At 37.2% G+C, this 14033-nt stretch overlaps 3 protein-coding genes across 5 annotated transcripts; 1 reads left to right on the forward strand and 2 right to left on the reverse strand.

Moving 5' to 3' along the window:
* Positions 1-713: 713 nt before the first annotated feature.
* On the forward strand, positions 714-2948 carry LOC108982084 (nuclear transcription factor Y subunit B-3-like). 3 transcript variants are annotated; one of them, XM_018953361.2, is made up of 3 exons: positions 714-931; positions 1309-2115; positions 2640-2948. In XM_018953361.2, exons 2-3 carry the CDS (start codon positions 1454-1456, stop codon positions 2767-2769), a joined length of 792 nt encoding a protein of 263 aa, XP_018808906.2. In that variant the 5' UTR covers positions 714-931; positions 1309-1453; the 3' UTR covers positions 2770-2948. The 3 variants fall into 3 exon arrangements, with proteins under 3 accessions (XP_018808906.2, XP_018808907.2, XP_035549206.1); XM_018953362.2 differs by having other exon boundaries at positions 714-884; XM_035693313.1 differs by having other exon boundaries at positions 714-2115.
* A 1059-nt stretch (positions 2949-4007) lies between these two features.
* LOC109010966 (nitrile-specifier protein 5) lies at positions 4008-6059 on the reverse strand. Its single transcript, XM_035685713.1, has 2 exons — positions 5870-6059; positions 4008-5200 (listed from the first exon to the last, which is right to left on the reverse strand). The coding sequence occupies exons 1-2, from the start codon at positions 5897-5899 to the stop codon at positions 4262-4264; spliced, it is 969 nt and encodes a 322-aa protein (XP_035541606.1). The 5' UTR covers positions 5900-6059; the 3' UTR covers positions 4008-4261.
* A 3460-nt stretch (positions 6060-9519) lies between these two features.
* LOC109010965 (nudix hydrolase 2-like) lies at positions 9520-13428 on the reverse strand. The gene is made up of 9 exons (XM_018991946.2): positions 13065-13428; positions 12585-12805; positions 12197-12262; positions 11942-12079; positions 11433-11510; positions 11291-11341; positions 11147-11181; positions 10854-10962; positions 9520-10004 (listed from the first exon to the last, which is right to left on the reverse strand). Exons 1-9 carry the CDS (start codon positions 13174-13176, stop codon positions 9780-9782), a joined length of 1035 nt encoding a protein of 344 aa, XP_018847491.2. The 5' UTR covers positions 13177-13428; the 3' UTR covers positions 9520-9779.
* Between the last annotated feature and the right edge of the window lie 605 nt (positions 13429-14033).

A 14033-nucleotide genomic window follows, 5' to 3' on the forward strand; every position in this document is an offset into this window, starting at 1 on the left:
TTGTATAAAAAGAAATTGACTAAGGTTGATTTTATAAAAAACATGCATATTTTGCTATGAAAAGAAACTTGAAAAAAACTTCGATCATTTTATCTACATTACTCATGAAATCTGTATAAAAATAGATAAATATTTTTTATCATAATTACTATAGACATGAGCTATTTTTTACATTATGTTCTCAGTTGTATAAAACGAGCGAATATGAAAACTTGTGTATGATTATATGAAGATGATCTGAATCTTTTGTGATATGAATCTATTTAGTACTCTGCTATGATATGATACAACATAAGATAATCTCTAGCATGACATTCTATTTCTGTTCTGTTTTGAACTTATCACGGATGTAAAATTATGATCTCTATTTAGATATTATTTTTATTTTGAGAGTGAAAAGAGTTGAATTATTTTGTATTTTTATCGAAATATTAAGAAATTATAATAATTAGGTAAAAAAATTAAAAATTAAAATTAAAATTTTTTATATTTGAGTGAGCTGAGAAAGAAATTAGTTGAGATAACTATAGACCTCGTAGCTACTGACTTTTCTCACTACGTGTAGTATCCACAACCGCACGTGTATTATCCACAACCAACAGATCGCACTAACCCCACTAGACAATCCAACGCTACTGAACCACCTGCGTGACCCAATTCTTATCGACAAATAGACGGTCCATAGAGATCCACGTGTTGCGCTCGATGCAATTATTACCCTAACGATCCAACGGACCCCAACACCTCTCCACCTCCAGCTCTGCAACTCCCACCAACATTCCCGGAGCTCCTCCTTTCCCGGCCGTTTTCCCTATCCTGTCATTCACCTTTCCAACCAATACGCTCCAAATCCCTCCCCCTCGAGCCGTATTATCCGATTCCGTGTATAAAAAACTTTTCCCTTCCATTTGGTCCAATTTCCTTCGAGTTTGTAATTCTTTTTCTTTGCTTTCTGTTATTAAATTTGTTGAGCCTCGAAAAATTGTTGACTTGGTTCTTTTCAGCTGAAAGTTTTTTTATTTTGGTCCATAATTTGTATACTTAAGTTGCATCTGCTCGGGCCTTAAATCTTTTTCAGAATTCAGTCTATATTTTCTAGGTTCGAAGTTTTGGATTTGGTCTATTTCGATTTTATAGAACTAGAGAGTTTATTACTGTAATTTGGGGAATTTTCAGTATATCCATATAATTTCACAGCTTGAAAAATTTTAGACGTGGATCATTTTTTTCCCTGAAACTTAGTTAGAACTATATGACTTTCTTGCTTAAAATCTGTTGAATTGGGTCTATTTCGTGTAAATTTATCAGAGATCCAATACTTGATGGCTGAAAGTTGGTGAATTTGATCCATTTTGTGGAGTTGCATCAGACCCAGAAAAGTTTCAAGCTCAAAGTTGTTGAATTGGGTCTAGTTTGTGAAGCTCAACCAGACATATACAAGGCGAAAAGGTCGATGGCTGATTCGGACAACGAATCAGGGGGGCACAACAACAGCAACAGCGCGAACGGCGACTTCGCTTCTCGAGAGCAAGACAGGTTCCTCCCAATCGCTAACGTGAGCAGAATCATGAAGAAGGCATTGCCCGCAAACGCCAAAATTTCAAAGGACGCTAAGGAAACCGTGCAGGAATGTGTGTCGGAGTTTATCAGCTTTATAACTGGCGAGGCCTCGGATAAATGTCAAAGGGAGAAGAGGAAGACGATCAATGGGGATGATTTGCTGTGGGCGATGACTACTCTGGGGTTTGAGGAGTATGTGGAGCCGCTGAAGATATATCTGCAGAAGTATAGGGAGATGGAGGGGGAGAAGAGCACGGTGGGGTCCCGACCAGGGGAAAAGGATGGTGGCGGTGGGTCCGGTGGTGGTGGAGCCGCCGCGGGAGGTGGAGGGAGTGGTGGGGCGGTGAACTCGGCGAGTAGTGGTGGTGCTGGTGGGTTTAATGGGGTTGGGGGAGTCTATGGTGGGATGTATGGGGGGGTCATGGGTGGTCATCATCATGGACACATGTACGGCTCTGGTGGGTTTCATCATGTGGGTGGTATTGGTGGTGGTGTTGTCGGGAAAGATGGTTCAGGCGGCGGCGGCGGTGTTGGAGGGTCCATCGTGAGATCAAGGTAGATGTGCTTTCATTGTTTAAAGAAGAAGGGTGGATATATAAAATGACTGCGTTGATTTAGGGGTATTTAGTTTGCTCTTAATTCCTACCGCTAATTATAGCCCAAAACCTTGTGAAGTTTAGAGATCAGATGATCTTATCTGGACCGGGGATGGACCCTATTGGGTTTTTCGTTAATTTTCTTTCTTTGGACTTTTTGGTGGGGATGTGGTACTTGTTTATGGAATTGTATGTGTAATATGGAGTAGTATATGTGTAATTGTGGATCAGAAGATACATGATATGATGCATGGTATTAAAAACTGTAACCTCTAATGATAAAGCAGTAGTTCTGAGGAAAGAGGAAGCTGCATGGAAAATACTTTGTTGTAGTATATGGATTCATTCACTTGTAGAGTTGTTTGTTGTCCGTGTTGTTCTTAAAAAGGGTTTGGATAAATGATTTGGAGGTTTCCTATGTTTATAGTTTCATGGCATATTGAAAATTTGGGAATGTTTTGAACTGACAGTTTTATTTTGAAGTTTCGACAGCTTCTTTCTTTCAGAAAGGGAGGGTTTGCATGCATGCATGCATGCATATTTCTTTTGGGGAACGCGGCATGTGTCCAGAGTTTCAGCCATTTGTCTCGATGGTTACGTGTCTACTAAATAGGGAGCTCTTTAGATTGGCTTCTATATGTCATGAAATCTGTCGTTGCTTACCATATATTTCTATTTTATGTTTTTCGTGCGGTGGGAGTACTGTAAGTTGGTTAGTACCGCTGTGATTCATTCATTGTCTTGCATGCTGATACATACATTTATGGAATGGAAGGATTTTGGGAAGTCAGATTTTGTGGTTCTAATCTTCTTCTGGTTTCTGAGCAATAATAGAGCTACTTACATGCATAGCTAGGAAACATATAAACAAAAAAAAAAAAAACAACAGGAATTTCGTATCTGGTTGGTATTGAAGGGATCATTGCAAAGTAAGCAAGATTTCAAGTCTTCTTCTTCCTGACTTCATCCATTAATTAGAGTCTCTCGGGTAGTGAAACAGGAGAAGCCTATATAGCTAGATTATCAACTTGTGAAAACTACCTTTAATTATCAATGTTCTGTAAAATTTATCAACTATATATGGCAGTTGATGCTTAGGAATGGAGAATAAGATTCAAAGAAAGGTACTGTAGGTTGAAATCCTTGATCTCAGAGCGTGTTCTGCCATTTTGAGACTGCTAATTTACAATGCATCATGTACGTATTTTTATATTCAAGATATATATATATATATAGATCCAATATCATCATGCATTCATATATATTCTCAGATGTAGAAAGTGGTGCGGTCTTTTGCTATCAATATCACGCAAGCACCTTTTCATCTTTTTCCTGTTAATTTGTATTATATGCCACTCAAAACTCTGGACGAAAGTGCGTAAAATGTCTCTCGCTCCTCCCTCTTGACATACTAGAAAAAATTGAAAGCTTCGGGCCTGGTCGATCGTTACGCGACTTTGGAGGGACTCCCATTCTGTACGTACAGTAACTACTACTCTTTAATAAGCAAACCATGCATGCACCTTTTCTTTTTTGTTGTTGTTGTTTACTCTTGGTCCACCGTGCATGAACTCTAATTCTTAAAAAAAAAATAATAAATATGAGATCTATATTAAAAAAATTATTATTTTTTAATAACAAATCTCATGGCCACCTGTACAACTTATGACTATATCTAAACATTACTTAAAAAATATATTATATGATATGTGTATGCATGACCGAAATATTTCATTCTTTGGTTGATCTGCATTAAAGATATATATAATTAATATATATATAGCATGCATGAAAGTTTCTTTTCTTTTCTGGCCGGGATGGGAAAATTAAAACACCAAATACCTTGAGTACTTCCAACTCTCCAAGGCTATTAACGTCTCGATCATTTTATTGGAAACATACATACATGAGTCACTCCCAGCTATATATATATATATATATAATATATATATAGGACACGTAATTAAATTACACACCGCACATAACCACCATGATACCCGGCCCCGGCCCCGGCACCACCATGATCGAAATAGTGAAATTATCCAGCCCATTACATATATATAATGATTACCATTTTTTCTTTAATCATGATCTCATGATGACTATCAAGGAGTGAAAAAGAAAAGGTCACCAAGCCTATCATTACTTGGTGAATTGCCACCATACACCAAAAGTCCCTCTTTTCCATCCCGGTGACCAGCTGCGAACGCACACCAACCGCGAGGTCCGGGATGATCACCCGATTCCGGTCCATCATCCCATCGTTTCCACACTAATGTCTCTGTGTCCAATGCATAAACCTCGCCAGCAAATTTACCGGCACCTAAGTGACCTTGGTCACTAGGATCTACTTCCCCACCATATATAAATACGTATTTTCCAATCCCAAGTGTAGAAAATACACTTCGAGCTGTAGGTTTTTCACCAGTTGTCTCGACTTGGGCCCATTCTCCACGGACTGGATCAAAGTAGTGTACGTCATCCATTTCCACTCCAGCAAAACCATACACAACCCATATTTTTCCTTGGGCCACTGCCAGCCCAGGCCCACCTCTCCCCTTGCATCCGTCTCCTGGGGCCGGATATTTGACCCACTTTTGATCAACAGTATTATAGGCCCATAGGTCATTTAGTCGACCAGCCACTCCACAGCCACCAAAGATGTATACATGTCGATCATCGGCCGTCGTAGAGTGGTAGCTTCGGTGAGTGGGGCCGATGTCTCCGCTAGAGAGTAGGGTCCACTTATTTGTGCATGTGTCAAAGGAGTAGAGCTCATTCAGCTCGTTATGTTCACTGTCCCTACCACCAAACACATAGATAGTTTTTCTAACAGCTGCCATTGTGACACCTACACGTGGTGGCGGGACATCCCCGGTGCCCTCTGCAACAGACCATGTTAGGGTTTCCAGATCAAAGACGTGGAGCTCGTTATCGACCGGGACACGTGGCTTGAATTCACCACCAAAAACATAGGCCTTTTGTCCAACTATGGCAGTGGCATGTGAGCTTCGGGCTCCAGGCGCAGTACCATGTTGATCAAGCTGGTAAAAAGTTAAACAAGTTTGATCGATTAAAATATAGATCATGATATATATATATACATATATGTTGCCAAGTGGGTATAACACAATCATTAAATTAAAAGCAAAAGCAAAAGAAAACAATCTTCCACTGAAAATGAAAATGACAAAGCGCATGAGGATACATGCATGTGACCGACATCCATCAGCAGTGACGACAACTGAGGCCCATTAGCGATAACAGATCTATAATTTACATTAATTTAATGTGGGGAGAAAGAACAATTAATAGATGTACCCAACCTGAAAAAACCGGCCGATGTAGGAACAAGACGATGTGAATTAATATGAAGAGAAGATCCAGATCATCAAAGAAACTATGTACATACATACATATATATATATATATATATATATAGATGTATACTAGAATTTAGATTAGACGGAAAAGTACTAGAGAGTCTAGGCATCGGGAATAAAGAAACATCAAACATGACCAAGAAAGATCGAAGTTGCGGAAATTAGAAACAACAAATTAACATCGGCATATATGCAACTGGCCTCTTTCTTCTAATTATTTCTCCAAAAATTCACACACGGGGGGAGAGAGAGTAGAATATATGGAAGATCGATGATGCACGTTTAGTATCGAATAGGAAATTTATAAGGTAGTGATCAGGCGGAACAAACCTTGAGCCATTTGCCTTGAGCCACGGCCATGGATGGATCGGAGAGAGTAGTATGCGATGGATGGAAGGAAGTAGTGCCTTCAACTTTTCAGGACTAGTCCGCTTTGAAACTGCAAACTGACTTTTGAGTTTTGGGTTGTGAATATTAATGCGTATGCATGCTTAAATATATATATATATATATAGAGAGAGAGAGAGAGAGAGAGAGAGAGAGAAGGCCTCATGCATGCATGGATAGTGCTGGGTTTTGCATGCATGCCTCGCCCATATATACCTATAGAGGTTTGGTTATAAATATATATGTTGAATATTGTACCCACCCGGCCAGTCCTTAACCCCCCCCCAGTCCTCTATGTTCTTAAACCCAAAACAATTCCGCGGGTGTCTTATTCTTTAATATCTATTACTTGTATAGATATTAGGATAAGATAACGACACACATGAAAAGAATCCAAATAATATTTAAAGCCAAAACTCGACGGATTCTAATTTCTATGGGCGGGATGGATGGATGTCATGATCTGATGTTATAATAATTAAAGGTACGTACGACGTAGGGGTATTCATGATATACTTTTATATTATTTCACAAGCAAATGGTAAGAGAATTAGGTAGTTGGTCGTGGTATATATTTATATTTATATATATATATATATATATCTATATTTATAAATCGTTTGGCTTAAATTGGTTTATTTAAGGAATTTGCTAGCTAGCTAGCTTTCCAAATTCAATAAAACTTACCACTCCATTAATTATTACAAAATTATAACAGTGAAACAGTAGCTAAAATAATTAAAAAAAAATGGGATTCTGAACATTCATTAAACCAAAAAAACAATGAAAACCACTTGTGTAATCCCCGATCCTAGATGGGATCGAAGAGTTACTCTCTGTCTGTGATATCTCATATGATAAAGATAATAGTAGGTAGTGTATGAGATCTCACATTGCTTGAAAATGAAAATCTTTTACTCTTTATAATACGGTTCTAATGGGAGTCCAATTGTATTATTGACTAGTCCTTTTAGAGTATAGGTCATGTGGTTTAGGTATTCTATTAAAGCGTTACACTGTCACTTAAACTCACATTCCAACAATATATTTATAGACTCCAAATTCTCAATGCCATATAAAAATTGCTTATTTCAAATTAATTACCTATATATAATCAACTTATCAAAATATCAAGTTATTAGGACACAACAAAATTACTAAATAGAATTCGCCAATACTCAAAGAAACCTTCTATACTTAATCTACATTACTTAAATCGTCTCACACATGCTCCATAATCTTGATCCTCAACTGAAACATTCAAATTATTTGAAAAATATTATGGAGATAAGGGGTGAGTTATCAATAATTTAGAAAGAACATGTACTAATATGTAAACACGAGCATTTACAGAATTCAGAATGCTTAACAAAATATTTACTTTCAGAATGTAAAATCAGAACATGTTATCAAAATATCAGAGTGAAACTTTAAAAAACATTATTATTCAAAAATCCTTTGGCATATCATAATCTGAGACATCAATTTCATATCATATCATATCATAGCATCACATCAAGACATAGATCATGTTTAACTCTTGTGGTAGGACTATAAACTACCATTATACCTGTGGCGAGGTTGTATGCCACTATTATACATGTGTCTGGGCCGTATACCATGTTTAACTCTCGTGATAAGGTTATAAACCACTATTATAATACCCATAGCAGGGCCGTATGCCATTATTATACCCGTGACGAGACCGTATACTATTATTATACCTGTGGAAGGGTCGTATACCACTATTATACCCGTGACAGGATTTTAACGAAACATAATAGAATTAGATACAGATATAAAAACAGAAAGTCATGCCAAATGTTTTCATATGCCCCATCATATCAAAACAAAGTAATGAACAGATTCAGATCATTTCATGTATTCAAAAACAGATTCAAAACATCTTCTCATCGCATACAAAAATTTTCATAAATTCTATATTCGCTCTTTTTGCATAGTTTAGAAACAGAATGCCAAAAATTTGCTTATATCTACACCATCATGACAAAAAAATACTCATATCTTTCATACAGATTTCATGAGTAATGCGGAACAAATAACTGAGGTTGTTTCAAATTTCTTTTCAAAACATATAATGCACATGTTCATAAAAATTCCATTTTATTTCATGACTAGAGGTGGCACGTACGATGGTTTCCGTGACTCTTCTTAGTGTTTCACGTTTGATCCGTCGTGGGTCTCGAGCCTGAACTAGCTGGGCGGCAGTGGATGAGTTTTCTCTGTTTCAGTAGTGTAAAAACAGAGGTTGTTTTCCTGGTTTTCCGTCAATTATTCTCATGGTGGTTCACGGTGGAATCGATGTGAAGGAGCAAGCGGTTGGAATGGGTGCGTGGTGGTGCAAGGCAGTGAATGGGTGGCTTGGGTGGAATTGTCGTGCATGGTGAGGAAGAGAAATCATGCTCTGTTTTAGGTGCTTGAAACGAGGGACGTGGAGGCTTGCTGGGCGGTTGGGACACGGCAACTGGGCTATTTTCATGGTGGTTCAAGGCTGGCTACAGAGGTTAGACATGAGGCTTCGCGGTGCACTTTCCTTGCAGTGCCATGGAGTGTTTGATTATCTCATGGTGTAGTGATTTTTCGTGGGAAGGGTTGGTGACGCATGGTGAGGCTTTGAGTTTTGATGATAGTGGTTGTTGCTGGGTGGGTTAACGGAGGCTAAGCGTAGTACTGCATAGGTCTCTCTCTCTATATGTATGTGTGTCTGCAATGGCTTGCAGTTTTGGGATTGAAGCGGAGGAGCTATTGTGTGTTCTATCCTGGAGGATGAAGCTCACGGTGTGGAGGATGGCAGTGGAGGAGTAGAGATTGAGGGCTATAAATGGTGTGAGCGATGTGCATGGTGGTTGACAGTAGAGACAAAAGGCAAATCACCAAAAGAGAAAATAAAAGAGAAAGTGGTGAGAGAAAGAGAAACTAGAGAATCTGAGGGGATATGTGTGAGTTTGGTCGTAGAAATGAGAGAGAGAGAGAGCAGTTGTAGAGGTTGAGAAAATTTGTGAGTAGGAAAAATGGGCAGAAAAAGTAACGAAGAGGGAGAGGGAATCGGGAGGGAGAGGGACGAGGAGGAGAGAGGAATTGAGAGAGGAATGACTCTCACAAATATGGTGTCGTTTACTTCAACAGGCTGGATTTTCTGCCACTTGAGCTTGGGTTGTGCTCGGGGGTTACAACTTAAATGATTGAGACCCAGTTTGGTTAGCCAATACAGATGAAAACATTTCATCTAGAGTTGTACCGTACAGTAATTTTGACTATCTAAACACAATATTTCATCCCTTAAGTTTAGAAAATATCAACTTAAATGAACGGCAACTAAACAGTATAAAACAATGAAAACTGATATAAACAATGTGTGAACAATTCCAAAACTAACGTAAACAGTATATGAATAGTACATAAACAGTACATGAACAGTATACAATTCGAGTACTCTATAAAATAGTAAGACCCACACATTTTTTAAATCTTAAAAATTAAAAATTATATCATTTCATTTCACTATTCAAATACACGTATATTTTTTTTACAAATTATTTCATCTTATCTTAACTAAAAAAATTTCATTATTATTTAAAATATTTTATCTCATCTCATATGAACTGTTTAACTAAACCGGTACTGAATAAATAACATTTTTTGCTTTATTCTGAATTTAATAGATATAAATTCCTATATATCCAAATTATTTCCGCCGCTATTTTTTCTTATTAAAATATTTCTGCCTTGGATTTTTCTTTTCTTATTCGGTGTGAAGTTTTTGCAGGTGCCCATGACTTCCAGGTACGTGACAGTACTATGAAATGGTACGTGTTCATTACAGGAAGAACGATCAGCCTTCCTGACGTTGCTGACTATCACAAGTCACCAGGTGTTTCAGATCCCTACTAAAGTACAGATAGCTTTTTTTGCCAGAAGCCGTAGTAGTAGACAGCGGAGAAAAACCAGCAACGTCATCATCATTCTCTGATTTTGCCATGCATATTTTGGCAACGTAATTGAACATCTCGTGTTCTCGGACAAAAGGCTGAGCTGCATAGTCCTCAAATGGCATCCACTAAAGAAGAGAAAATGAAAATGAAAATTAAATAATAATAATAATAATAATAATAATTAATGTTAGCAATGCTCAAGTTAAATTTTAGTCACAAATTCCATCATTTTCCATTTCTTCCGTAGTGATCAGTGATGTCCATAGCATACCAAAGATGGGGATTCAAGAGAGATAAGCCACTTTCTTTCAGCTATCCCAACAAGGGCATTAATAAAGCAGCAAGAATAGGCTTTTTTTTAAGTGATTTGCCACGACTTGCTCATGAAAAGTGGGTAAATTCCACTTTCAGGTTCTGCATGATTAGCTCCTGATGAGTTTTGAATTTAAATTTAAAAGGCATATTGTCACAAAGATACAACCATATGAGAGGATTTCAAAAATTGGAGATGCTAAGTACTTCGTGCTTGTCAGGGCCATAAATATGCAGAGTTCACCAGGTATCTTTGAATTCAGATTGAGCAGAATTGCAACAATTGTATATGCACTAAACATTAGCCACTGCTACTCATGGTTTAAAGGTCCAGTACGATTAGACTTACCATCCAGATCCTGATTACAGCTAATGCTGGAGAAGAAGAAAAAAAAAAATACTGAGGGGCTCTAATCCTGCCACCAGCTTTGGAGATCTTACTCATGACCTTTTCCTTAAATGAAAAGGTAATCTAAAGAGTACTAGCAGCTAGTATGATTGACAGAATTTTGAAGTATTTTACGCCTTTTTTTCCAGTGTGGCTTGTTCAACGACATTTTGATTATCAAATAATTCAACTTTACTGAAACTTCTAATCCAACTTGATGCAATTTTATTGAAATCCACACATTATTTGCAGTATTATTGTCATGAAAATTTACCTGTGCTGCTTCAATCTCCAAAGTCTGCTTCTGGATGTCAAAGGAGCGTGGTTGTAACATGCAGACAAAGAACAAGTCTGATTTTCTGAAGAATGATTTGTGGCTTTGCCTGTATTGAGGGAACATGCAACTTATATTAAAAGCTATGATCAATAGTATAACATAAGCTTTTACAGTAACAGACAGATATAAATTTGTAGAACGCAACACTAAAATTGAATTTATTGACACATCTAAAACTACTGTATCAGCAAATGCATGTTAAAATGGATCCTACCAGGCAATGTTCTTACCTGAATGCTAAGACATCCACGAATTCTGTCTCAATCTGAAACAAAATGAAAGCAATGGTCTTAGATTTACATCGGCATGTGTAAAACTACATGTATGTGAATGTCAGAATTATTCGAGCCCGCCAATGCACATTTATCACTTACCCCTGTCTCTTCTTTAACTTCCCTAATTGCAGCTGTACAAATATCCTCGCCCTGTGAATGGTAGAATTCAATCCAAGGTAAAAAGTTCTCCTAAGATTTTCAAAAGAATTTAATTAAGGAACTGCACTCATTTCATACTCACTTCCTCAACAACACCAGTGGGAAATTTCCACAGACCTTTTCCTTTGAATTTCCCATTTTTCTCCTGAACTACAAGCACCTGTCATATGATAGTCTCAATCGGCAATTCAATATATTAAGCTGTCACAGCAAGGTCATTCATTTGTTCCTCAACAAAGCAATTATTGAGAAACAAATAAAGAATAACCATTTTATTCCTAGAGCATTCCTTTTCAATACCATATAACATTATTCTTCTGATTCTTTGGACTAGAAGGCAGGGACAGAGCGAGGAATCAATCTTTGGGATGGAACAAAAATTATCACAATAAATACTTTTTGTAGTCTACGTATTTATGCTATAGATAGTATGAAAACTTAGTTCAATACTTATGAAAACTTTGGGAAATTTTAAGAAAATAAATAAATAAAACTTTGGTAAATACGGAAAGAAAAACAATAACACCCTAATCCTTTCTTCTCCTTGGATGTATGGTTAGTGAAAGCCATAAATCAATACAAAATAAATACCTCTCCTTGACTGTTCATGACAAAAGCACCAATTCCCACTCGATGTGAAGCATTTGCAGGAAGCATACCAGTAGTTTCAGGGATCCAATATACAAGCATTAAGTAATCTGGTTCAGCGTGGTGATACCTGAATCCTTCCTGGAAGATTTCCGGAACAACATTATGGAGCAGATTCAGAAAAACTATACACCAATAGCCATAATTTTACATTCAAAATTAAGCTTTTGAGAAGCTTATATCCCAATACATAGTTACCTTAACTGCAGCTTCAACAAGATTAGCATGTTGGATCGGCAATTTGATCCAAACACCCCTCTTCCCCTGCAAATTACATTCCATGAAAATTCGTAACATACTACATGGGAGAAAACCATCAACTTCCACATCGACTGTGTATAACTTTGAAAGCGTTAGCATATAGTGAGCTTTGCTCCTGTTCATCCATGCCATCTATCTCTTCCACAATAATGGAAACTTTCTTATCTTCCCAAATTCTAATAGTCTTTTCGTTTTTCTAACGCATGTATTTTGGTCTTTCAAACTCACGTCTCTTTGAGAATTTAAAAGAACTTGAGTAAAGTTTACGAGATTTCTCATCATTATATTAAAAACAGGAAGAGAATAGGACGGAAAAAGATGGAACCTGTTGCGTCCAGTGTGATATTGAAACTTTAAGCATTGGAGCAAAGACCATAGAATCCAGAGGCTGCTCCACGTTTACAATAACTCCTCCATGTAAATCATCAACTGAACTTAGTAAAACCTCCTCCTGTTGAACAGTATTTTCAGACGGGACAAATTCCTTCGCGCCTGAAGTACTTACTGAAATCGACACGTTTCTAATAAAGGCCGGAAATCTATCACCTGAACGATCAAGATCAAAGAAAAGCAACCATGCAAAAGAATTATATCACCTGAATGAATAAGAAAGAAAGCAATCACCCAGGTGTAACAAGTATTTTAAATAATCAAATGTCTGCCTAATATTCTGAAAACGAACACCATTGAAAATTTTACACAAATAATAAGTAGGCAATACTTGGTTACCACCCAATCCAACAAAACCACAAACATGCAACAGCTTAAAAAAGACATAATTTAGGAGGAGGGTGATAGAACATACAAAGACGAGGCCTCTTTGAAAGTGGAGGGACTGCAAATAAAGAAGCCAGAAGGGTCTTTTTACCCAAATGATACGGAGAGAGTCTGATGGCTGTGGCTCTTAACCTCTGCATTTTATACTAAAGAAGTTTTAAACGCACAGGCACAGGTCTTGAGTTATAAACCAAACCGATTTTTCTTATTTATATTGGCAAAGGAGGGAGGGCGCAACTTTTGTTACTCCGTCAGGACTCAGAATCAGAAACCCCAAGAACACTTTCCGTGTAGTCTTCGTTTGGGACTTTGAACGGGTCCTCCCGATTTTTGAGCATACGAATTTATTGAGGCTCTGCATACCAAATTTCGAAGAACGGTCCAAAAGTTCAGATTTTTATACACAGTCTGCAAAGTCAGAATGCTGAAGATTTCAGAAGAAGAAAAAAAAAAAGAAGGAAATAGGAATGATGAAAGTGGCAAGCAACCACGTGTTTTGCTGCTTGTATTCTTTTCAACCTTTTTATTCTATTATTTCAAGCAAAATTCCCATTTTTTTCTTTCAAGTTTCTCTGTAATTCCTTAAAACAAAGTTGATCCTGAAATCTCTCTGGAAATTGTGGCTATCAATGGAAAGATCAAATAAATTGTGTTGATGCCGACATATGGATCCAACCCCCAATAGTTGATCAAATGACGTAAAGATAATGCCAATGGAGAAGATACATAATCATAAACATAAATAAAAATGATTTTTATTTTTTTATTTTTTTACTGATTGATGGATATATGACCTATTTTGCAAGTTAAAGAATAAAAGTGGATTCCATGCCTAACAAAACGATGCAAGCCCAGGGTTGCTGTTGTAGAACCCATTATTCCGTCCTCAATTCATAGGCTTTTGTATTTCAGAAGTGTGACAAAAGCCCACAAATTCATTTTATTTTACAGATGAATAAGCAAGCCCTTTTCAAAGGAAAATTCATATTATCTGCTT

The sequence above is a fragment of the Juglans regia genome, chromosome 1, assembly GCF_001411555.2.
Source record: "Juglans regia cultivar Chandler chromosome 1, Walnut 2.0, whole genome shotgun sequence".
Taxonomy (NCBI): Eukaryota; Viridiplantae; Streptophyta; class Magnoliopsida; order Fagales; family Juglandaceae; genus Juglans; species Juglans regia.

Coding starts and splice junctions, on each gene's coding strand:
- LOC109010966 (XM_035685713.1), bottom strand. CDS start 5,899: ATGGCCGTGGCTCAAGGCAAATGGCTCAAG. Junction 5,201..5,869: donor CTCAAGGCAAATGGCTCAAG/GTTTGTTCCGCC, acceptor ACTTTTTACCAG/CTTGATCAACATGGTACTGC.
- LOC109010965 (XM_018991946.2), bottom strand. CDS start 13,176: ATGCAGAGGTTAAGAGCCACAGCCATCAGACTCTCTCCGTATCATTTG. Junction 12,806..13,064: donor TTCAAAGAGGCCTCGTCTTT/GTATGTTCTATC, acceptor TTGATCGTTCAG/GTGATAGATTTCCGGCCTTT. Junction 11,511..11,941: donor TCATGAACAGTCAAGGAGAG/GTATTTATTTTG, acceptor ATCATATGACAG/GTGCTTGTAGTTCAGGAGAA.
- LOC108982084 (XM_035693313.1), top strand. CDS start 1,454: ATGGCTGATTCGGACAACGAATCAGGGGGGCACAACAACAGCAACAGC. Junction 2,116..2,639: donor GGGTCCATCGTGAGATCAAG/GTAGATGTGCTT, acceptor TTTATTTTGAAG/TTTCGACAGCTTCTTTCTTT.